The 26,704-nt window shown below is 43.9% G+C and overlaps 1 protein-coding gene across 1 annotated transcript in view; it reads right to left on the reverse strand.

Annotated features, from left to right (window-relative positions):
- The window catches only part of gabra3 (gamma-aminobutyric acid type A receptor subunit alpha3), a gene marked incomplete at both ends in the record, with an annotated part of 56,477 nt that overhangs the window by 9,286 nt on the left and 20,487 nt on the right, over positions 1-26,704 (reverse strand). Inside the window, 4 exons of the mRNA XM_080530247.1 lie at positions 2,224-2,376; positions 4,198-4,341; positions 6,835-6,917; positions 23,475-23,695. Of these exons, the coding sequence (XP_080386373.1) occupies positions 2,224-2,376; positions 4,198-4,341; positions 6,835-6,917; positions 23,475-23,695 (601 nt within the window). The remainder of the gene's footprint in view (positions 1-2,223; positions 2,377-4,197; positions 4,342-6,834; positions 6,918-23,474; positions 23,696-26,704) is intronic.

The raw sequence follows: 26,704 nt of genomic DNA on the forward strand, positions 1-26,704 counted from the left end.
CAATGCAGTGCCTTTGTGCACCCCGATTACAAGTAACAATTTGCTCATGCCGTGTACCCAAAACACTTGGAGTACACTTCACCTAGCAGCAGACACAAACTGCTGGGTGTTTGCTGAAACATTCCCTATGGCCTTGGCCTGCTTTCAACCGAGCCTTTAAAAGATATCAACACAGCAACAGCCATGGAACAGCCATCTTACTGTGACTTTGCTTGGAAATCAAAAAGACTCATTTTCGGTAAGTCTCAGGTAGTCATACAATACTGGGTGAAGGCTCTCTCTTCATGAAGAGAAAATTGGACTCTTGAGAGTATGTAGATGTTTTCCCAACTAGTGCAGTGAACTCAGGTTAGAACACATTCTAATTGGAAGCAACATCCAACATGCCTGTTCAGCTTACAGACAATCAATCCCATGACATGATATTCACTCTGGCCTCTCTATTTCTATACGTTGTGCTTGACTGCATGCCCTGCTCCCAAACACTAATTAGCCGCCAAGCAGAGGCCTGCCAGGGGAGGCACTTTGCGTTGCCATGACACACTCCTCATCACAGCCTAAGAGGCAAAACCGTGGGCTTCCATGACCGAGGAGAGAGGAGGGGGAATAATGTGCACGCTCTTATCTCTGAGTGTGGGGTAAACTGATTAGAAGAAACATATGCTAGCTGGCTTCTTTACATGAGAGCCACTAGGTAGCGAGATGAATGTTTTTCAATGACTCTGATTTCTCAAATTAGTCACGTTTCCAGAACAGTTAGTCACAGTCTAAAGAACCAGTACTACTAGTGTCAGGCATCAAATCAGCTATGGGGAATGTGTCAATATCCAGGCAGATGGATTTATATTTTTTACACACATGTCATCATATATCATTCTAGGTGTGCAAGTGTTTGTTTGTTTGTGTCTGTGTGTTTAAATGAGAGTAAATGCCAGTCTGGCAAAACATGAAATATCTTTCAGGAGTCAGGATGTGTTTATGATCATATGTGTTGCCATACACTGCCTCCTAGTTGTTGTTGTCTCCTTTTAAAGTTGTATGCCTAGATCAGGAAATATTTCCTTTTCCCGACTAGAGGTTTTGGTGTTTTCATTATTTCCTTTGACATTGCTTTGAAGGACGGAGCAGAACTTTTATTTGTTACTCTATCATTTCCCCTAAGCCTGAATGAGCTGACTTTCCTTTCTACTCCACAAACTTAAATTGGCAGAGCTCATGTTTCATTCTATCCCATCACAGTGGAAGCAGAATCTCACCCGTCCTAAGTCTCTATAGCCATGCTGGCAGGATCAGCAGTGCTTTGCACCTGATGCGTCCTCCGCCCAAAAAAGTGTTGACAAAGCCCGGTACCGTGCCAAAGTTAGCAAGAGCTCAATAAGCAATAATCTATTAAAACTTGGCCACCTTAAACTTTCTGCGAAGCACGTCCAATATCCTGTGTGAGAGATGCAACTGCAACACTACCTTTTTATCACTCCGTCCCCTGGGTTGGAAGGCTTCACTTTCTCCAACTTAATTCCCCTCCAAGTTTGCCCGCACTAATCTGTGATTAATTAGGTGGTTTTGCGGTGGCCAAGGTAATTACAGGTCAATCCTGTGATCTAAGCACAGTTTTAAAACCAAATCCATCACTGTCCAGAGTCCCACAGTGCCAATATGGGCACTGAGCTGCAGTTTGAAGCCAAACTTCGCAAAGATTAACTTTTCGTACTTTGCCCTGGCACTTCAAGTTCCTCAAATGCATCTGATCAAATCAAATGTGACAGCAACTGGTGAAATCGGGAACAAGTCGCCAACCAATCAGAATGTTTTATTTATTCAATGATTCAAAATCAATGACACACTCGCTAGTCAAGCCAAAATATTGCAATGCAATGGATTCGGTGAGTAATCCCCACTGCTACCTAGTTAACTATAACACTACTTTACATTGTTAGCAGGCTCACAAAACAAGCTGTGTTAGTTGACTAGCGAGTGTGTCATTGATTTTCAACAACACAGAAATGTATTTACATTTTTCTGAATAAAGGTCTGAACATTAAATCGGCTGCCGACTTGTTCTTGGTTTCACCAGCTGCCGGCACAGATGTGTAAGCTGGACACGTGTTTTGATGTGCAGTAGTTCTATAATTTAAACAACAGCTCGGAAATGGTTGTCAGAATGGTTAAATTACTTGTTAAGTGCATTTCGAGGTTAAGGAGATAGGGGAAGAAGACACTCACCGAATACAGTGCGGGCGGGTACCGACTCTCTGTTTAGCCAGAAGGAGACCTGAGACAGGATGACAGTCATGATGCAGGGGAGGTAGGTTTGAATCACAAAATAGCCAATTTTCCTTTTCAAATGGAAATACGTTGTCATCACTACATATTCTCCTGAGGTGGGAGGAGGGTTGGGGGGGGGGAGAGAGGGAAGGAGAAAGAGAGACAGGGAGAGAGGGAGAGAGAGAGAGAGAGATGCACAGGAAATGAATTATTAATACAGCTCATGTTTGGTCCAGACAAACACAAACACCCCGCTGAAATATTCAAAACTATATGACAGTTAATACACCGGCACGCATGCACGCTTGCACAGCAATGGGATCCGGCGGGAAGCAGTGTATCTGTGTGTGAGAGTGGAGGTTAACTGATTGCTTGTGTGTCACAGCGTCTGGTTGTTAAAGGCAGAGATTGGTTTTCCCACCACTGTTAGTCCAGATTAGATCTGTTGACCTTGGCTGCAGTGGCAACAGTTATATGGTGACAAACACAGCTAGTGTGTTAAAGCAGCCCGCCTCACTGTCTCCAGGTCCTTAGGAAAAAACATACTGTAATGCAATGCAGTATGACAGAGTATAACAAAATGCATACAAACGGGTTGCTCAAATCAAGCATTGTGATCGGCCGAGAAGCATTCCAGCTGTTCCGATATCGACAATAACAGTATGTAGAAAACATATATAGAAAACTATGTTTTGAATGTAGCTTTTTTTGCGTGTGTGTAGATATCTGTAAACTCCCTCAAGAACAAACAGCATTCAACACTTAGCTGTCGTGGCAGTGATGTGGATCACTAAGAGGCTGGCACGTCAATGGACACAATGGACATCTCTATCATGCCTCTGGAGCCTGTGCTCTGATATCTCTGTAGAGAGTCCACCACAACAGCCCCTATCTGGTCACCCTGGTTCTATCATGGCAGCCATCCAACCAGACTGAACAATAAGCCCAAGAGCCCTAATACATCACAGCTACTAAAAGGAGGCTAATCAGTATCTGTCTATCTGTATCCTGTGTCTTTGAGCATGGCTCCTCTGATTTGAATAGCTGTCGTTGGCTTATAGAAAGAGGTTGACCAACCACCCCCCTGCCCCCAAGAGGAAAGTGTGGAATAAAACTATCAGTATTGTGTGTGTTGTAGATAAAGGGGTTTTTCACAGCAGCTATGGCAATCAGAATTTACGATCAAATGAATGGCTGATCAACAGTGCAGGCTGACAGAATTTCCTAGAATTCGCTGCCAATTTGCATGGACTCCAAACCTGAGCTCAATCAGTGAAAAGTTGGGGGAGTTTCCCCCCCCCTCCCTGCTCCAAGGAACTTTATCTTTATAGTACTGATGAATAGATTTTTCACTACTTAAAAAACATTTTCTGATTGGCTACCATTTAGAGTGTGTGTTCCCAGATTAAATGGCTTTTAAATGGGAACTGCCACAAAGATCAGCCTTATTCATCTCCCCTGCATTGTCACACGTTCCATTTCTTCACAGACGGAAGGGGGATAAAATAGGAGAGTTTGTCAGTCTCCACCAGCCTGAGAAAGGCACTGCATTCAGTGATCAGCGGACGCCTTCTTCTTCCAAACTCAGCAAGTCTTTCAGTGGTGAGACCACACTGACCTCAATAACAGCAGCAGAAACCAATCGATGAGCCAGCTGCTTGCAAAGCAGGGCAGATAAATGACTTTACAAAAAGACACAAATGGAATCTGTAAGTATATGCCAATGGTGGACAAAGGAAAAAAGGGAGAAATTAATTAATCCAAATTGTATTGCACGCCAGGAGCTGAAAAGAGATCTCTTTTTCTGTTTTATTCAAAGCAGATGTTCCAAGACTTGAAAACTGTTCTCTCTGTGTTCATGTTTTGATAACATAGGATCATGGTGCCACTGGAGCTGCATGTTAATATTGGCAAAGACCCTGTTTGGGCTACCTGTGCTGGAACTGATGGTCTCTTTCCCAATATCGTGGCCCAGTAGGTCATACTGGTTTAGCCTTGAGCCATCCTCCGCCACAGCCACAGACTTCTCAGGTCCTTGGGTCCATAAATAGATAACCTCATTGTTGGTATAAGCATCTGGAAAAGAGAAAGAGAAAGAGAGAGAGAAGAGAGAGAAAGAGGGGAAGGGTACAGATGGACATATACAAGTAGAGGCAGAAAAACCACAGGTGAGAGTGGAAAATACTAATTATGTTTTTTTTATGCATAGAGAGTATTGTTTATTAGGCAATCTTTTCTAGAATGCAGAATTATTCCAAAGGCTACCAATGACTAATTCTGATAATGGCAACAAACAAAGGTTATGTGGAAAAAGTGTGCATGCATTGATCGGAATAAATGCATACCAATGAAGTCTATTTGAATGGGAGTTTAATAAAAGCAGGCTGCTCTTGTGCTTTGATTAGTTTATACATTTGGCACCTTGAACTGGAGGTTTCTCAGCACAAAGAATAATGTCATAAATGGGGCTTATCGAGTTTGAATGCAGGACAAGCCTTTGCAGAGGAGACTGAAATGCATTTAAAGGAGACTGTGCTCGCGTGAAAACACACACACACACACACACACACACACACACACACACACACACACACACACAAACACACATACAGATACACACATACAGACACACACACACACACACACACACACACACACACACACACACACACACACACACACACTACAATTGCTCTGCATTATAGGGGAGGAGATGGGGGTACAACATATCCCAGTTGAGTACCATGAACATAATTCAAACATCAGCTGGAGGTTTGCTAATTAAATTTTGATAGCCACAGAGAAAGTTATTGTTTCATTCTCTTGGGAGACCATTAATCAAATCCTTTCTATACTTCAATGCGTCATCATCTGAAAATAATTGTAATTGGTTATGAAGTGTATAGTTGTATTCTCTAATAAACAAGTGAATTCTATGGCTGTGTCTGTTTACAGAAGAGGACACAGAGTGTGGCTAGTTCCACCCCAGCTCATAGGAAAAGGTCAACAATGTCAGACACTTTCATTGCACAATAAAACCCTCCTATATTCAAGGCTCAGAAATCTTTCTCTATGCTCATACCCAATCAATTCAAAGTGAGAGAGAGGGAGAGGTCTATTCTCTCTGGATATCCATTGTTCCAGGACAGGTGCATCCAGTTCCAGACCACAACATACAGTATACTATAAAACAAGCATGTCAGACAGTATTCCATGGCACAGAAATGCAGTTTCTTTTGTCTATGTTTTTATATTCTAATGGGATTCATTACAAAAAGCACCTAGAAGTTACCAATTGTCTTTAATTGTTTTACATTTTTGTCACCACAACATTTTCTTGTGAATACTACTGTAGGTAAATGCTCGTAGAAATAATGTGGAAAAAAATTGCTAAAATGTGTTGATCGATGAACATGTCAATATCTGTTTTCAAGTGAATTTTATGTACACATAATATTACACTATACTATAGATGCATTTACTCTGAATTGTGTGTGTATGATTGTACATAAATAAGTAACATAACCATTTAAATGTATCTGAAATTAATTGCCTTGACTATACAATGTGACTTAGAAACATACTGTATTAAAGACCTTATTCAGATAATGTAGGCTAAATCATACAAAACCAAATACACTATCAGACACTCAGACAATGGACATTTCCCACATCTGCATTGTTCTGTCACAGCACACTGCCCTGGCTTTGAGATCTCTTTTGTGCGCCGCATAATATCATAAATCTACACTGAAATTAGTTTTTTTTTTCCTTTGAGGGGACAAAGAAAACCATGGTGTATTTAGTTGATATTCAGAATTTGAAAACCTGAGGAGTTTCAGAACTCGTAGGAGAAATAAGAGAGACTTACATTATGTTTGGGATTGCTGGGATTACGGTGCCTTTTCCAATGAAGAGAAATTGCATGTAAAATAGCAGTGATTGGGGCGAGCGCGTTGCAGCAGATTGCCTTTACCACAGCAGGCCTCAACAAAGGCCACTAATTACTTGCCAACCGTGTACCGTTGCGTTAAGGAGACGATTGTTCCTGGGCTTTACAACGGATTTTCGTTGATGTAAATACAGGAGCTGCACCAAAGGCTTTGTGCACAAAATCTGCAAATATAAGAGTCCCGCTGAAAGGCCCTGAAAGGGGCCCTTTTGTTTTATTGGCCACCTGATGTTTTATTCACCGCGTCCTGAACGTAGCGTCACATCTGACCTTTAATATGTCATTGGTACAGTTATTATTTCTCGGAATAATAACTTATGAAATCCCCTCCGTCTGTCCTATCCTGTGAGACATAATGACTCGGAGAGCGCTCGGCAGAGAGGAGGAAAGTGGCGGCGAGAGGTAGAATTCATGAAAGGGGCAAAAAGCCTCGATTATACTTCGCAAATCACACAGCCTGTTCAAAACAGATTCAGAGCTTTGACCGATATAAAAAAGCGACTTGGCGAACAAAAATAGAGCGTTGTTTGTAAATATAGACCTGTTCCGTCACCTCTATTGCGGTGATGTCAGCTGCTGTGGAACAGAGACAGACGTGCATATGCGGTGAGACTTACAGCTCCCAAACTTCAGAGGACAGGCGTGTGCATCCATGGGGAAGTCCTCCAGGTGCATAGGGCACTCGGCGTGTATGGTCAGCCTGAGAGACGGAAAAACAAACGATAACACTTCAGCGGACAGGCTTCCATTTACAGTAACACGACATTAACACATCATGACACCTGTCACATACTGTAGCGGAAACAGAAAGCAGCTTTTTTTTGTTTGTTGTTGTTGTTACTAAACGTCAAGACATCGATGTATTTTGTCAGATCCTGTAAGACAGCTGGTAAACAGGGTGGTGGGTGAGTCCTCCTGCCTCAAGACAAAAGAAACAGTACGTACCTGTACATGGCTCTACCACACAACCGCTTACTGTAAGCAAAACTCTATGTACAGAACACTATGTCTAACACAAAATCTGAAGATAGGTACAAGCAGGAGGTATGGAGTACTTGACACCTAGACTCACTTTTGCTGTGCATTACCAGGAATCTCAACAGTCAAGCAGTAAAACACACAGAGGCTGTGGTGAATGGCAGGGGTTGAAAAAGCCATTTCCCTCTGTATCTGAATACAGTAAGTATACTCTCCTGTCTCCTTGATGCCTCCCAAGGTTGTCCTGCCTGCCACACCGAAGGAATATTTGTGTGGTGCGTCTGAGATAATCTACAGTTCTGAGACTGACCTGACATTTGGGTTTTCGTTGAGAGGAGAGGACGCGGACGAGGACGAGGACGAGGACGAGGGGCTTTGGGGGGGGGTGATGGATGATGCAGGTGGGGTGGGGAACAGGCAGCATGTGCAGTCACGTAGGGCGGCTGCCTGCCCGTCAAGGTGCCTGCCCAGGCTGCTATGTCTGGGGTTGCCAGTGATTTGTCAGTTTCCCCATCAGTGCGTCTCCCACTCTGTCCCTCCACCGCTAGGGCCCTGGGCCCGGGGCCTGGCCTGGCTGCCCCAGAGACCTGTAGAACCCACACTGTCCCCAGAGCTCCGTGCTCTCCTGCAGCCTCCTCATCCAGTTGATTAGATATTGACCCACTGATCCTCCTCACATCACCCAATCCACTCCTGTGGGAGCTGCCGGCAGAGCTCTGCAAATCAACTAGGAGTGATGGGAGGAGACTGGCGCCTACCTGGGAGATCCCATCTCACAGCACACTTGACTCATTCTGTTCCCTACCACTCCCCCATTCACTTTCACCATTTCACTTGAGAAAGTGTGGACAATAGAAATGACTTCAGTGTGGCAGGTCATTGGCTGTCTGTGCTCATTGGTCAAGCCTATAGCTCAGCTTATACAAGGCCTTCCGCAGACAGCAGTGAGAACGATTTATGGGTTCTGGAAGAAAAAAAACCCTCATGGTCTCAAAAGATACATTCTTAACTAATAAAAGGGGATTGATTTCTAATTAATGTACTCCTCACTTTCTGTGAGATGTAGCTGGCCATCATTCAATTAACTGTATAGTGATAGAAACAAAGTGTATGGTAAGAAGAATTTCATTCCAAAACGCTATAGCCTATCGCTATCCATTCAAAATTATTATTATTTTTTTTTTTTTTACCGCCGACCTCCGATCTGCCGACCTTGCGATCATTAGACGCCTGCTCTACCTCCTGCGCTACACCCGCCCGAGATAAATATTTTTAACAGAAATCTTTTTTTAAGAAGAGAAAGTCTTTATTAAACTTTTTTTAATTTTTTTAAATGGTGGATATAGTGTTTTGTGCATCTGAACACTGCTGTCATTTGGAACACTGTCCCTGTCCCTGCCCCTGTCATCAACTACAATGTCTACAATGTCTCTCAGAATAGTCTGCACGGTACCACCACACTTAACTGTTTAATGGGATAAAGCATTACCTCCTGGGTAATCTTTAAGCATAATGGTTATGATGTTCTTGGCCTTGCAAATTAACTGCACTTGAAGGGAGAGGAACATTTTGCAGCTGACATTAATGAATGAGCTTCCTGTGTATATGTGTGTATGTGTGTGTGTGTGTGTCTGTGTGCTCGCCCGTCAGCCCTGGAGCCACGGTGAAAATGGCCTCACGGGACTGCCCCCCCCCCGCCCCCGCCCCCCCTTTCCCGCCGCCGCCTCCGCCTCCTGAAAAACAGCTGCATCGATCGCAGTGCCATCGCCGCCGCCGGCAGCACCTTGTCTCTGTCGGAGCTTCGGGGGGGCCTTGGAGACTTGGAGGCGTGTGTTTCACCCCCCTTCCCCCGTCCCCCGTCCCCTTTATTTTTCTCAAAGTTCTACTACACACCTCACCATCCTCTGAAAACTTCTCCCATTATACCTGCAATTTCACCAGTAGGAGAAGATGAGTCTGTATTGATGGAACTCTATTGCATTTGCAGCTACTCTCTTTGGATGAGTCACAGCTTCTGGGGGCATTCTCTGAGTCTGCCTGCCTGTCATCCTGTCAATCTGTCTCTCTGCAGTGATAAGCTTTCACCTTGACATATACACCTCACAAAGAACAAATGGTCATGTCAGAAACTAACACTACCTTTCTCCGCTGCACCCCCTTATGATGAGTCATAGGAAGCATTCATCATACTTATCATCATATCTGGGGATTCTGATCATGATCAATGACTCTCTCGGTCAGTCTCCACGTCGGGAATCCCACAAGTGCAACCGTACGTGGGGGGGGGAGCGCCTAGGGACGTCACATGTGGGGGACTGAGGGTGTGTGTGTGTGTGTGTGTGTGTGTGGGGGGGGGGCTGACAGGGGAATGATGGAGTACAAGCGAGCTCGAAAGTTTTACGGAACGCTAGTGAGTGACCCTGCATGTGCCGAGGGGACATTCAATCAGTCAACATGTGGAATGAGGGATCTGCCTCGTCTCAAGGTCAACCAAATAGACCCGGGGAATCTTGGACCCCTGAGTATACTGTAAATCCGCAGTGTAATTTCTGCTGAAGTCTGACTATGCAAGTGCATCCAGTTATTTCACAGAGAGGGGAGGTCAAAGGATCAGGAAAGCCATTACAGCTCTACCCTTGGCTTTAAAGCCTCAGTCAAGGCTCACCATGTTACTATCCATCCCAGATTTATTTGTCTACACTGTATCCCTGTATTCCTTATCCGAGTACAGATGCCTGGGACGTCGGATGGCTTTAAACACAAGCTCCCAGAGTTCTACCAACGCACGGCAATTAGCAAGAGAGAAGATCTCTGTAATTACCGCTATCAACAATGACTTGCGGAAACGCTCTGAATTGCATAGTGCTACTCGCGCACCACACAATTAATTTACTGCTACATTAGGTTAAATTGCATTATGGAATATGCATATTGAAGCAGAGAGGTAGCTTTAGAAAGGCTGGCGTGGTGGTGGGTAATTATGGTAGTAACAGCCAGCCCAGACTGAGAACGCACACCCGTCACCCGGCAACAGCAGACGGAAATGGCCGCAGAGTTCAGGGGTTTCCTATGCATTGTGTTGATGTGCATCACTACCTGGTTGCTTAGAAACCTTGGGTAGGGTTGTATTTTTAGTCCACTTCAGGAGGCATGAATGTCCTTTTCAATGGTGGTTCATTCAAGACAAAAATTCCCCGCTCCCTCATGATAAGCTGCCTTGCTGTTTTGTACTCTCTGTGTACTGTTGCAATAAACAATAAAGCAAGTGGGTTAATGAAGAATTGTTTTCAATTCAATTCAGGGCATGATCGAGAGATGCTGCAATTCAAGCCACTTACATACACATCAGATATTCATTTAAACAAATAAAATAATACTGTATAACCCTCATCAAGGCTTTTCACGACATACAAGCTACCAAAGTCAACGGAAATAACATTCAACGTTATTTACATAGTTATGCAAGGAAACCATGGAAACCGTTTCCCCTCTTCCAATGGTTTGAGCTCAGTGAGCTGACACGTGTCAAGGGGAGAATGACCTGTCCTTTTAGGAAAGTATTGCAGGTAGGGCTGGGCAAACGATCAACATTTCTTTTTCGATAATCGCAAGAATTAACGATCAATTATCGATTAATTGATAAGCTTTTTTTTCATTAAACTATTCAGAAATAACAAGCATGAACAAGCAGAAATAACAAGCATGTTTTCCTTGGGGAAAAAACGTTATTTGTGTTGCTATTGCACACATTCATTCATTCACATTCAAACTAGACACTACAGTCAGAAAACAATCCTCTTAAACAAGGCAGTGAGTAGCCTAAATTGATTAACTTAAAAACACATTTTACGTTATAAATAAAAATATAGAAAATAAGTAACTCACCATAGGAGCAGTAAAAAAACAGTTACTCACAAATAGGAGGATGACTGAAACGACTGAACGTGAAAGTGAACGTGATGACTGAACGTTAGTGTCCTTAAAAAAAAAAAAAATCCAATTTATTAATGATTATCGAGCAAAATATTTTGTGATCGACCAAGATCCTTATCGATCAATTATCGATCGTCGATCATTGATGCCCACCCCTAATTGCAGGCTCAGTTGAACTGTGTTGAACAAGAGTGCACCGGGTTCACTGGGGTTGACATCAACTCCTTCATAGCAGACTACTGAACAACTGAGCACGAGCAAAAGGGCACCTAAAAAGCTGCTCACTGAATCAGTGTTTCCAAAAGCGATTACAAACCAGACACGACTTGAGATTTAGCGAATGTATTCGGGGTGAACTACAGTTTTCTAGATGACATTAAGACTGAGCTTTACACAATTGTAATGATAGGCTCAGAAGTTAGGGTTCCTCACGTGCATCATACAGAGAGGTACAAAGATGACACAGAGTGGGGAAGAAACAGAAAATTCGACCTCTTGGAGGACAACGCTCACTCTTTTTATTTTTTAAACCTCTTCCAAAAAAAATACATAGACGAGATCAGAAAATATATATTTTTGGGGGGGTCATAACAATCAGACTGAGCCGAGCTATAACACACTGTTACCCTCATTAGACAGTGGCCAGGCAGCTAACAGAGCATGAAATGTCTTGTTACAATAGGTGTCAGTCACCGCTGTGGCAAAATGAGAGGTCACGTGGGAACCCTCCTCTCCCCGTCCCTTGTCCTCCATGCCAACTGCCCCCTCCATCTAGTCCCCCCAACCCCTCCTCCCTCCCCCAGATACAGAAATTGCCCAGAAGTGTGTCAATCATTAGGCAAGCTGGATGTGTTTGAGTAGACAGTTCCCCGAGTGAGCTTGACTTTATTTCCATCTGTGTCAAGGTCACACAACTCATTTGTACATCACATTTGCATTGCATCTAAAGACCAAAAGCCTCTTCACTGTTGGTCTTTATTCAATATGCTTAGCCTGCCATGTCTTGAAGCCTTTAAATGGCGGCGCGCATAGTCGCTGCGGCTGGAGTGGCTTCAACACTGGTGTTCTTTAGTGTTCTTAAGTGCATTTGTATGTACATTTTTATTTTAGTACTTATAGGGAACGGTTGTGTAAATAGTACCTACAGCAGGCACGACTTACTCGTCTATCTGTACAGTATAGTATAGTGGATATAGTGGAGTGTACATAGCCTTTATTTATGTAAACCAGCTCCTTCCCTTCTTGTGTTTTTTTTAAAGTTTTTTTTCTTTCCTAACACCAGGGGAGCCACCCCTCCTAAATGTCGTTGTTTGGTACCTGTACTATAGCAATGACAATAAAGACCATTCATTCATTCATTCATTCATTCATTCATTCATGTTTCTCTAAACCCAAACAGCCTGGTTTGCACACAGTTGCTGAACCGTTGTGTATTTTTGTAGCAATTGCTCCTGTTTATAGTAGTGCAGCTATTGTTAATTGTGATAATAAAACATGAATTCAACGCCTGGGCCCTATGCTTGAGAGTGTACAAACATCATTAAAACCCACCCCTGGGCTCTAATTAGACAACACTCCTATGAGGAAGATGGCAGCATTTTCGATTATTTTCGCCACTTCGCAGGACATATTTTGCTAAGACCCAAAGACACTTGACATCAGTGAAACTACAACAGAGTTATCCAACTCAAATCTCTGCAAAAAAACTAACGACAAACTGCCATATTTACTCAGCACAGAAGACTCCTAATCCAATCAGAACTAGTCAAAAACAGAGAGAGAAGGTCAAACGGAAAATAAAGTTTGGATGCCCCCTAAAATGCACACAGAATTGAATGTACTGTCATACATTATGTCGGTTTATCAAAGGTATTGTTAAAAGTAATTAGGGAAGAGTCTCTATATGAAACAAGCAAAGTCCATTTCTCGTGGGGGACTGCCATAAAGTCTTCAGTCAAACAACACAGTAAATGTCTATTAAACAACAGACTCCCTGATGATAAAGTCATTATTTGGACTGCTGCTGACTCAGTTATATCTAGGAGTGTAGTATGATTGTGTTCTCAATTCCTCACCGGGATGAACACGAAACAGAATAAATTATGATGTTTCCGAGAAGAAAACATGTAACAATTATCAGCAGGATTTGTATTTTCAATTCGAACATTGTTTATTTGGTTAGAGACACTTTGCCATCTCACCTCATGTGTGATACTCATAATAAACATAGCAAACGTGCAGAAAACATTGAAGATTTCATTAGTGAATCCTGTGTCAAACACAAGAACTACAGTCATCCCTTATATGATTATACAGTATATCAGCAACTGAATTTCCACCAGGAACTGAATTGACCAATCAATAAAACACCTCCAGGGCCATCTAAAATCAGAGACACCATGTCTTGTTCCTAAACCCCTTTCCCAACAGCTAACTACAGCAAGGGAGGCTGGCGGAGGTAGAAATCAGAGGACAGGCTCCTCATTGCAATACATGGAATGGAATGGTATGGTATGGTACCCAGGCTATCAAACACACAGCAGCAAACACATGTGTTTGATACTATATTCCTATGAGCCCATTTCTACCACCACCACCAGCCCCCACTGACCTACAGAACACTGTAGATCCCAGGGCCCAGGCTGCTGTTTCATATGGCTGACCCAGGTGGGGAGCCATTTACAGGTGACTAAACTGACTGGGACAACTGCACAGTACGGAGCTGGCACACTCTGAGAGAGCAAACAAACAGCACCAGCCCCCCTATTACGCTTGACATTCCAAGGCTGCATAATCGAGGTAACCTCAAGACCTCCGTGAACAACAATTCCTCCCAGACAGCAATTAATAGGCATCTCCATTCGTGCAGTCCCACTAAGTCAGGCCCTGGGTTCCAACATGACCGTCCGTGTCACCGTCAACAACATGACAAGAAAGAAATGCTTGTCCTTAAACTATCTAAACCCCCCCCCCCCCCCCCACGGCCATGTCTACACCCCGTGACGACTACACCCCTGTGCTTTTCCCCTCCTCTGCCAGGCCAGGGACTCTCATCCGCTCACAAGGTGGAGACATCAGTGTTGGCTCTGTGACAGAGCTTTGCCAACAGGCACCAAAAGAGAGTGCCTGTTATAGCTCTGTATGTGCAATTAAATCCTAACCCCTGCCACCCCCCAGATCGAATGCTGGGCCTGGGCCAGGCGGGGGGCTGTGACAGGGAGGGAGAGCCAGGCTGGAGCCAGGCTGTGCTCCTGGGCAGTCCACTGCTGGGCTAATCCCAGGCTAACAAACTGCTGCGGCTGGTTGCCTGAGCTGGATGGGAATGTCACAGAGAGGTCAAGGGGAATTCAAAGGAGGAAGGGAAGAGGGGTAAACATATCTTTTATACTCTGCCAAATGAAATAGAGAGGGGTTTAGATTTATTTAGACATAATGTAAAAAAAAAATCGATAAATACATAAATAGATTGTCATTGCTTAATAAGCTACACAGTATCTAAGATAAGCTATCTCCTCTAATGTTGTTCATCAGTATTCAGAGAGAGTCCATTTCCTGGAAATATATTGACCACGGCCATTTGATCATATTTCAAAAAGCAGATAAGTGATGATCTTGTTCACCTTGAATTCCAGCTACTGAGCTTCCAGCTGCACAGCTCAAGACACTCCCATGGATGTATACCCCCTCCCGGAAGCGCTAAGAGGGTCCTAAATTAACCGTCACTCGTCCCTAGGGAACGCCATCAATCCAGTGAACATGGAACATATGTGTGTGATACCTGCAGCATGTGGGCTGTAATGGTGGAGCTGTACCACCTGTGTTTCCCCAACGCTGTCAGCCAAGCCTATCCCCCATAATGGATGGAGCTCCCTCAAGCACATCCATTACACCAGCACATCTGCAGGAACGTGACAACGGTGACAGTCAGCTCACAGGGTAGCATGCTTCATCATTATCGTCTGAGCTTTGTTTTAGATTGTATTTTCTTCTGCATCTTTGATAGCTTCTTTTTAGATGTTCTGGCCAAGGGTTTAACCAAATATCTGGTACATTAGCTGCTCACCCCTGTAACTAGCAACATAGCCACTGCAGGCATTTTGCCAGTGATAGGTTTCATATTTTGTAATACAAATGTGTGAAATTAGCTGGACAACAAAGTGCAAGTAAGTGGGGAGATATTTTAAATTGTGTCATAAATGTTTTAATCATGCGTGTTGGCAATTATTCACAAGGGCAGAAGATTCCGTCAAACTGTGTATGTGCATAGCAGTCACTCTTTAAATTAAATGTTTTTGTCGATTGGTGGGCTAACATGCTTCGCTGTGTGACAAACATGTCGTAAGATCCTGGACATTACAAACGTTTAGCAACGTTTTTCTTTAGAAAAATGTATGTTCAGAGCCCTCCTCTTGTTTCTCAGCATTGAAAATCCGGCCCAGTACATACTTTTCCTAAGAATGTGGATGGAAATGGATGCCTCTGGTGTCTCCCATCTCTGTGTTTTTTCCTGCTATGACCTAACATCTTCTCTCCTACTAAACAATGTTACAGAATAGATTAGAGAGGTATCTACTGTGTAGGGCCAGAAAACATTTAACATTACAGATGGTGAGACACAGGGGGAGACAGAGGGTGAGACATAGGGAGATGCAGAAGGTGAGACACAGAGGGTGAGACACAAGGAGACACAGAGGGTGAGACACAAGGAGACACAGAGGGTGAGACACAAGGAGACACAGAGGGTGAGACACAGGGAGACACAGAGGGTGAGACACAGGGAGACACAGAGGGTGAGACACAGGGAGACACAGAGGGTGAGACACAGGGAGACACAGAGGGTGAGACACAAGGAGACACAGAGGGTGAGACACAGGGAGACACAGAGGGTGAGACACAGGGAGACACAGAGGGTGAGACACAGGGAGACACAGAGGGTGAGACACAGGGAGACACAGAAGGTGAGACACAAGGAGACACAGAGGGTGAGACACAGGGAGACACAGAGGGTGAGACACAGGGACACAGGGAGACACAGAGGGTGAGACACAAGGAGACACAGAGGATGAGACACAGGGAGATACAGAGGGTGAGACAGAGGTAGACACAGAGGGTGAGACAGGGTCAGAGACAGAGGTAGACACAGAGGGTGAGACACAGGGAGAGACAGAGGGCCCTATTATGCACTTCTTAACTTGCCGTCTTAAGTCTTAATTAAGACGCACCGCCAGGTTAAGACCTACCGCCACCCTTATTATGCGCTTCATACACGCTACTGCTATTATGCAGGTGTCGCTAGGCGCCCACACATAAGACGTAAGACTCCCGTGCATATATTACTCATTGTGGGAGTGTTCATATGTTAATGAAGTGCGCTAGGCGCCCCTGCTATTATGCGATCTGACTTTGCGCCTAGCGCTAAGAAGTGGTTTGAAAAGTTCTTAGGCGCTATTGGTCGGCGCGCATGCGCAAACCGCGGAGGCGCGCTCGTGTTTCAAAACGTGCATGAAGTCTAGCGCCTATGAACTGCATAATAGCATAGCGCTTATGACTTAACGCAGCCGGTTCTTAAAGGGAATGGCACCTGGCACGCTGATTGGGTTGATTGAGAAGACGCCCAAAACACACCCATGACTAATTTCTGGGCTTAGCGCCGGGTCTTAGGCGCCCATTACCGCACGCATAATAGCAAAGTGGCCTTGACCACGCCTCCACGTCTTAAGTTTAGATCTACCGCCTCGTCTTATTGCTTAAGACTTATGAAGTGCATAATAGGGCCCAGAGGGTGAGACAGAGGTAGACACAGAGGGCCCTATTATGCACTTCTTAACTTGCCGTCTTAAGTCTTAATTAAGACGCACCGCCAGGTTAAGACCTACCGCCACCCTTATTATGCGCTTCATACGCGCTACTGCTATTATGCAGGTGTCGATAGGCGCCCACACATAAGACGTAAAACTCCCGTGCATATATTGCTCATTGTGGGAGTGTTCATATGTTAATGAAGTGCACTAGGCGCCCCTGCTATTATGCGATCTGACTTTGCTCCTAGCGCTAAGAAGTGGTTTGAAAAGTTCTTAAGTTTAGACTTCATGCACGTTTTGAAACACGAGCGCGCCTCCGCGGTTTGCGCATGCATGTGGGCACACATGAACACGCACGTGGCTCCACGGCAAGACGTCAATTACGGTCACAGTATAAATGCTTTATTTCAGAAGGGAGAGGCCAGCGCTGTACAGTATGTTGCCTCCGCATACTGTGCACATACAGTACGAGCATGCCGTGCGTAATATAATGACATCAACATCTGTCATTCCTGCAGTCTTCCAGCGACCCCTCTGTAATACTTCTCAACTCACAAGTGGAGGTATTGCCGTGTTTATTCAGAAAATAATCATGCACGAGCTTGTTACTTTCTTCTGCAGAGAAGCGCGCTGACCTCCTTCTTAGGACTTCCATAATAGCATAGCGCTAATGACTCAACGCAGCCGGTTCTTAAAGGGAATGGCACCTGGCACGCTGATTGGGTTGATTGAGAAGATGCCCAAAACACACCCATGACTAATTTCTTTGCTTAGCGCCGGGTTTTAGGCGCCCACTACCGCACGCATAATAGCAAAGTGGCCTTGACCACGCCTCCACGTCTTAAGTTTAGATCTACCGCCTCGTCTTATTTATGAAGTGCATAATAGGGCCCAGAGGGTGAGACACAGGGTCAGAGACAGGGGGAGACACAGAGGGTGAGACACAGGGAGACACAGAAGTGAGACACAGCGGGTGAGACACAGGGTGAGACAGAGGGTGAGACAGATCCTGCGTGCCTTCCACAGAGTCACAACTGAGAGCATTCTGACTGGGTGCATTATTGCCTGGCACGGCAACTGCACTGCCCTCAACCTCAAAGCCCTATAGAGGGTGGTGCGGACAGCGCATCATCGGATTGTGAGCTTCCCTCCATCCAGGATATGCAGTATTTATACAACAGTTAGTTCCGACCAAGTAATTTGATTGGACAAGAGGCATTCCATGAGTGCCGATATACAGTATAACAGCACTGGGACTTTTAACTATTATGTATCACTCCGCCGCACTGCAGACCATCCACCGAGAACAGGAAACAATGGAGCAATGTACTATCTGATGTCAACTCGCCTGAATCGCATTCACACATGCCACCAAAGCGACTGTCAACCGAGTCATATTTCACTGGTTGCACAATAAATATAAACGTACAGATAAATGTACACGATACAAAGTAGCTAGCCTGTGGATGATTGTGTTCAGGTTACTAGGCAACAGTCCAGTTGAAGTTCAGTTGCGGAACTATTTTGCGGAGCCAAAATAAATGATTAAATAAACAAACAAATCATAATCTGTTGTCACTTATACTGTTAACTAATAAATGGCACTGTAGAACTGTTGTATAAAAGCAATATCACACTCAAGGTCGTGCTGTTATAGGCTACTGAATATCAGCACTGCTGTGATTGTCTTCGGTACTCGTACCTACGACCGAATCACAGCCATGCTCTTATTCAGTATAACAGCACTCCCTCTTGTGTGATATTGCTTAAACAACAAAACGGTGTGTCAGAAAAGCCCGGAGGATCATCAAAGATCCCAGCCACAGTCCGTTTGAACCGATGCCGTCCAAAAAACGAAGCCTCTTTCGGAGCCTCAGGGCCAAAACTCAGAGGCTAAACAATAGCTACTTCCCCCAGGCGATCAGGCTCATGAACAAGCCCACTGTAGTCAATTGTATATCATCCCCAAGCACACCTCATGTATACAGACTACCTAACCTTTACACAGTCACTTTATTCAATACTACATCTCACACCCACTGCCACCGAGTGCAATACTCATGACATTCTACTACTATTTTTATTTTATTATCTGTACTGCTAATTGTATCCTGTCTTATTTGTCACTTATTTCTTGAATTGTCACTTTATCTTGACTTATCTTGCCTATTGCCTTGTGCTGCAATGTCAGGAACCGAAGCCTAAGAATTTTACTCTCTGACACATCAAATCAAACTTTGTGTAATGTGACGTAACAATAAAACTTGAAAACTTGAAAGGGGGACACAGAAGAAGAGACACAGAGGGAGACAGACAGTGCAGTGAAACTAGAAGATACGTGTATGGGGGGGTGGGGGAGGGAGCTTCCTATGATAACTTTATTAGTTCTCTGCTAGCTGCATTGCACCCTCCTAAAACAAGCAGCAGATATACTGTACTGTATTCAATTCATAAAGGCGGTGCTGGCTGTTCCCAGCATACCTGCCCTTGTGGAGCCAATCAGGGATGAATATTCCAGCCGGTGACTGTGGATGGTGTGTTGGAGGTCTGCAGCTAATAAACAGTGGGACTTTGGCCCAGGCTTTGATGAGACTGCACCATGCTGTCTGATTCTCTAAACAAAACCACAATCAGTGTCTCGCTTGTTCTTTTTGTATCTTGGCATATTGATTCCCTCCCTCTCCCAGCACGTTGTCTGCTCCTGCCTCTGCAGAAGTGCTTACCTCTGCAGAATGAGACTGTTTAGTTTTATAACAAATCCTGTCGTGACTTTCTGATTGAGCATTACCAGGCCCTCGCTGTCATTTCACACATCAGGGTTCTGTTGTTGTTGTTTTTGACACGTACTGTATTTCCTTTAATAATGCTGCTGAGAACATAATACATTAAAGGGGGGGGGGGGGGACCTAAATGCTTCTAAAAACAACTGGGACCTCTTTATTCACTAAGACGATAAAATAGTCTTAGTACAGCAGTGCTTTAATGAGTTTCATTCACGCATAATCAGAGAGTAACACTACTGACAACATAAAAGGATGTGTGGTACTCTACTGTACATGGCAATGTATGGCGTTCCACTGTACAATACTGTACATAACAGCTATTGTATTTGATCTGGGCTTTGCTCCTAAGTAAAGAAAGGAAAAAAGCTCTTTGTTTTCTGCCATAGCTTAGAGGATGCCTTTGAGTCAGCTTGCAGGTTGGGTTGCAATGGCAGTGTAATCTATCTTTTGTATCAGTCACATAAACCGCAGGCAGTCTTGTGCACACAGAGTTCTTTAATTCATGAAAACATAATGCACTCCCGGTAAAATGCTGTTAGAAACAACTGTAGCCTGTCTTTAAGATACAACCGAAGGAACTCTGAGTGAGGAGACCTGCTAGTGAGAAATGCTACAAACGCGTAACCTGGGATCAATTATTCAGCCTCGGCTCACAGAGGCGTATACACCACAACACAACACACTGCAATACGAGAACAAAAGGTGACATTTCACACATTTTGCAGATTTAAAACATGTTCTACGTACCAGACCTATAGTATAGTAGGGATACTTTTCAACCCTCCCAAGGAAATCTATTATGCAACCTAAGTGTTTTATTTTGTTGTGTAAGGGTTCCAGTTTGGTTGTGGCACTAGATCAGGGGTACAGTCAATGCAATGGTGTGACAGCCTGTGTTAAAACAGAATGCAATGCATATGCAACAATCACTGACATGTACTGTACAGTACAGTAGGGTGACGGTGGTAAAGATGAAAGTCAACTAGCCGAAACATTCAGTACTGGCTCGCTTCCTGTTTTTCTGATTTATTTTATGAAAACAATACACGGGAATTGCCGAGTGCTGTAATAATCCTAGTAGCAATACAACGATGCGGACACTGAAAAGAGATACTCCTTTGTTATATTCATATGATAAAAAAAAATTAGATTAGATTCAACTTTGTCAATAAGTACAGTATAGTACAAGTACTAGTACAAGTACTATACAACAAAATGCAGTTTAGCATCTAACCAGAAGTGCAAATAGTGATATAAGAACATGATATAAAAAAACTATGACAATGATAGTGATAAGTAAGTGTGCAATATACAGTACATGCAAAGGTAGTATTGTAAACATCAGTTTTGTTTAGAGGTATATTCAGTTATGAGCTATGTACAGTTATGAGTTATGTACAGTTAAGGTAGCATATACAGTGTTGTAGCTTATGTACAGTATGTAATGTGCAGATGTATAAAAAATAAGCTATATCAAGAGACGTGTGAAATATAAAGTATGTGCAAAGGTAGTATTGTAAACATCAGTAGTGCAAAGGTTAAAGAGTGATCACATTAACCTGGGATGTGCAACCATCATAGTATTGTCATCGTCATTGCCATTGTATCCCAGGATGCGGGGGGGGGGCGGGGGGGGGATAGTTCAGCGGGGTGTGTGGAGGGGGGGATTGTTTAGCAGAGTGATAGCTCTGTGAAAGAAGCTGTTCTGTAGCCTGCTGGTACGGGACCTGAGGATCCTGTACTTCCTGAGTCTCTTAGATGGTAGGGGGTCAAACAGACCATGGTTGGGATGAGAGGTATCCTTGATGATGTTTGCCGCCCTCCGTCGACACCGGGTTGCCTAGAGGGACTCGATGGTGGGGAGTTTGGTGCCAATGATACACTGGGCAGTTTTCATCACCCGTTGCAGGGCCTTCCGGTCGGACACATTGCAGTTGCCGTACCACACTGTGATGCAGTTGGTGAGGATGCTCTCAATGGTGCAGCGGTAGAAGTTGGTCAGTATCCTGGGAGACAGTTGGGCTTTCTTCAATCTCCTCAGGAAGTATAGGCGCTGCTGCGCCTTTTGGACCAAGGAAGAGGTGTTGAGGGTCCAAGAGAGGACCTTGGAGATGTGGACCCCCAGAAACTTGAAGCTGGGAACACGCTCCACCTCCATCTCCACAATGATCTCCTTGGTCTTACTGGTGTTGAGGGGCCAGGTTGTTGTCAGCGCACCACACCGGCAGATGTTGGACCTCCTCCCTGTAGGCCGACTCGTCGTTGTTATGCATCAGGCCTACCACGGTGGTGTCATCCGCCAACTTGATGATGGAGTTAGAGCCATGCAGCAGCACACAGTCGTAGCTGAAGAGGGAGTAGAGGAGGGGGCTCAGCAAGCAGCCTTGAGGCACACCGGCGTTCAGGGTCAGGGTGGAGGGAGTTGCTGAAACCAAGGTCACTGAGTTTGGTGAGGGGGTGATGGTGTTGAAAGCTGAGCTGAAATCAATGAACAGCATCCTAGCATAGGTGTTGCTTGTGATGAGGTGGGACAGGGTGGAGTGAAGCACCGTGGAGATGGCGTCCTCTGTTGACCTGTATGTTTTGTTGAGGTGAAAGATATGACCCTAAATGACCAGGAGATGGCCTGAGAGATCTAATGTATTGATCTCATGTATTTCCTGAATAAATGAAATTGAACAAAATCAAATAAGGTTTTGGTCTTTTTTTAAATTTATTCTAATGTACTTGCAACTAATGTGCAACTTTGGCGCTCCAGAATTAATTTTACTTTATCTTGTTTGCCCCAACACAGTGTCTAAAATAGCCAAAAGGCCTTGCCACATGCTATCTTTACGTGCAAATTAACAAGTGACAGGCCTTTTAATAATCCATCCAAATTCAAATGTTATTCATAGCCTCGGGAGAATTACAGACACATCAAATGAACTCAAAAAAGACCCAGCCTAAAAAAGAATAGTTCCGTCACCCTTTCAACGTGAAAACTGCAGCATGAAATTCACAGCCAAATTAACTATACCTGAGAGCTACTTCCATTATCAGCAGAGTCCCTGTGGACAAACGTCACTACAAAATGAAGATCCCTACTTAGATTTGGAGTTTTGATTAAAGGTTATACAGTAACGTCAAGCAATCAAAAGCAACACTTGATGATGACATTGTGGAGGGAAGTTTCATACTGTACTGTAAGTAAGTGATTAAGTAGTTCTTGCTGGTATACTTGCTGGATACTAAACTTCTCTTCTCTTAATCTACTCAGGTGTTGAAACATTCTCAATAGCTACTGTGCTGTGCATATACTGTACACAGTACTGTACTGACTGAGTCTTCTAAAAGCTGCTGTTCTCAGGCCGAAGCGCACTTCACTAGTACAAGTAAGGATGGAAGAGCTTACAGTACAGTAACTAAACTCTCCACTACAATGGCTATCTCTCAGTGAGGCGTGTGCTACTGTGCTGCTGCTGTGTCAGGCTGTTTGCTGGGAATGACCAGTCGCTCCCCTGGCAGGCGGACACATCACTCCAGATAGCTCCTGGACCAGGCATCCACAATTCAATTCCCAGTCATTCATCAAAGCACCTCTGTGTACAGGTCACTCCAGGAGCTGGCCTGAGGCAACCTCCCCCACCTCAGACTCCAACTATGTCACACACATTACACTGAAGGCCCAGACCCCATCTGCCAGCGCAGCAAAAAAAAAGTGGTTTTTAAATAACTGTAAAATGTATGACACAGAGTTAAGGACAGAAAAAGGTGACTCACCTCATTGTGTAGAGAAGGGTGCCGTTGTCCACCAGTCGCAGCAGTTTGTTGGGAGTTGTCATGTTGTGGGCCACCGATTTCTTCCCATTGTGGAAGAATGTGTCTGGAGTCCAGATCTTACTAGCTAACAGGTTGTTCAGAGGGAGAACCTGCATGGGTCCGTCGAACTTCAACCTCTCATCCCTCCAGCTTTGACGGAAGAACACATCGATGGTGTACTCCTGGAGGGGAAACAACAACAGAACAAATCAGTTACTAAGGCAACTATACTGGATTCGTGATCTAATGCGGATCCTCTTCCATCTTGAAAAAGAGATTAAAAAAAATGATGTCCTTGCATATTGTCGGTTGTGGCCTTGACTACCAGAGAGCTGAGATTCCTCCCCAAGCAACGCCCGTCAATAATTCATCATGCATTTTATTTTAAGGGGAAAGCAGCCTTGTCAATGTGGGATCCTTAAGGCGTCCTTCAGAGTTCATACTCCAATGATTGCGTTTTCACAGCTGTCGCCAGCGGGATAAAACATGCCTTTTCCCCGAGTTATCTCTCTGACCATATTGCCAAACACGTAACAAGGGACACTGTCCCCGATAAACCTCTCTAAGTTCAGAGAGAAATCGCCTGGTGTGAGTGGCTGCAGCTGAAGTGGGGAGCTGTCCTCAGACTAGATTCCTTAGACCGTTCCTCAAAGTTTGATAGGATTTTCCATAGGTATTAATATGTAAAAACAATACAATCCGCCAAACTTTTGTTTTATTTTCAGTTGGGCATTTTGGTCAGTTAAGGTCAAGTGGGCTATTCATGGAACATACTGTAGAGTACAGCAAAATACAAGTGAGACATTTTTAAACAGACCAGGAGCTGAATTTAATCTAAAAGCTATCACCTATGTAGTCCCCAATGTGGTCATGTTTCCATGATAGATTAAATACTGTTCCAATTAACTTAATTCACACACATTGGGGTTTTGACACCATTGCCAAACCTCATAGGCCTACAGTATGTCATAATGAAACAGTGATGAACGATAATGAGGACATGTTTTGTTTAGTGTTAAAGTACTATTACACAGTAGTAACACCTACTTGTGTTTGTTGATTCACCATGCAAACAAACGTAAAAATCACATCTCATTGATGTCTGTTGAAATTGACATATTTTCAATAAACATGAAATAAATCCTTCCGGATGTTTTTCATTGTTCTCAAACTGCCGTCTGGCCTACATATAGATGCCTTGATTGCTCACATGGTGGAAACAGAGACAGCCTACAGTGACAGTGGGTAATCTAGCACAACATATCTGACACTTAGACAGGACATTTGTCTCTTACATGCATAGTTGATGTATTGTTTACAGTACATATTGTTCTGCCAAATGCTCTGGGGTTTTAAAGCTTCCACTGAGGCTTCGCATGGGGAGTAAGACCACAGCTTGCCCAGCTTCCCAAGCAAAGATCTTTCATCTTCTCCTGAATGCACGTGTGTGTCGGTCTGTGTGTGTGTGTGTGTGTGTGTGTGTGTGTGTGTGTGTGTGTCTGTGTGTCTGTGTGTGTGTGTGTGTGTGTGTGTGTGTGTGTGTGTGTGTGTGTGTGTGTGTGTGACGTACAGTACACATGCACGCACACAAACACACTCCCTTAACGGTTTTACCGAAAACAAATGCAAGACACAGAGGAATGTGAGGACATGATTACTCATAGTCTAGAAAATGCTAATTGGAGATAAGATTGGGGACTTAACAGTAAAAATGGGCTAATTCTGTCTAGCACAATGCATTAAGCTATAGAATTACCAAGACACAAATGAAATTCACAAGGAGACCAGGAGAGAAGGGCTGCAAAAATAGAGTTTAGAAACAAACCTTTTCCATTTCTTCCGGTGCTAATGCTTACACAAAAAAAATCACTCAGTCACATCTTTATTCATCACACCCATCACCCATCAGTAGCAATGAGCATGTTTACAAAAGAGCAAACAGCTCCCTGATTTGCCAAACCCTAAAGAACAAACAACTCAAGAACACAAGGAAGCTTTTGGTGTGGAAAGTCGCTGGAAGCAACAAACGGTGCACTGATTCTATTTTCCACGGCCCCAGGGAACTTAAACTTTCTTCAGCACCTCAAGAAATGGTCTGTGTTTAATGCAAGTCAAATATAATTACAATTCTACTTTGATTCAACTCCCAAGTCTGAACGGGAAAAAAATTAGGTGTTCTCTCACTCAAATTGCCTTAACAGGGTGTTGGAGCTGAAGAAATGGAATACCTCTGTGTGCCATGTAAAGCACTGTACAACTCTCATCAAAATAATTTCCATCTATATTTCTATCAGTTCCATCATTCAGCTCCTGTGTGGATTTCATCAAACCCAGCTCCACTACATCTATCCTCACAAATAATCCAACAGAAAAAAAAAGGAAAAAAGAACAGACAGCCAGAGATATTCAAAGCCCCACACATATTCCAGAACTCTATACTGTACTTTTATAGTTATCCGATCTCATTCTTTGAACGTATGTTTCCCTGCACACCAGTAATTCAGTTATTTCAAAGAAACAGAATTTGGGGGAAAAAAACCTTGAAAGCATAAACAGAGGGAGAAGTGTGTCTGTGTGATGAAAGCGTGGCTTGTGTTCTCGGGTGAATGTTCAAGTCACTTCTCTACGTTCCCTCACTTCCCCCTTGTGTTTAGTCTTTTTTCCCGCTTTTAATTGCAATTTCTCTGCTGTTCTCTCCTAGTTATTCCCTCTCTTCTATCAGCTTTTTGCTCTCCTCTCCTTTAAGAATTTAGTTTATCCCTTTTAAGTCATTCATCTGTGTTAATTATATCACAGGGAGGGTGTTAATTATGAAATAGAAACCCAGTGGAAACACCAAAGCACTTTTCCAGTCAGGAAAAAAAAAAAGTTAGATAGATGAAGACACAAGGAGAATACACATGGATATAGTGGGGGCGGCAAAGTTGAAGATCCCTGCAGAGAGAAGACGAAGGGAACAACATTACGGTGTCTTTCGAGTACTGTGCGCTCTCCTGACCTACTGTAAACGCCTTGCATCTGCTTAGCCATGGACACCCAAACGACAAAGCTTCCAACAGCTTCAACGTCACACCACTTTATCCTATGCCAATTTTTCCATCAACACCCCAATACTCTGCCCACTTACTACAGTACAGTACAGTACATACTCCCCAACAACAAACAAAGCAAAAAAAACATTCGGTGATAAA

The sequence above is a fragment of the Nansenia antarctica genome (genome assembly GCF_963989245.1).
Source record: "Nansenia antarctica genome assembly, chromosome: 4".
NCBI lineage: Eukaryota > Metazoa > Chordata > Actinopteri > Argentiniformes > Microstomatidae > Nansenia > Nansenia antarctica.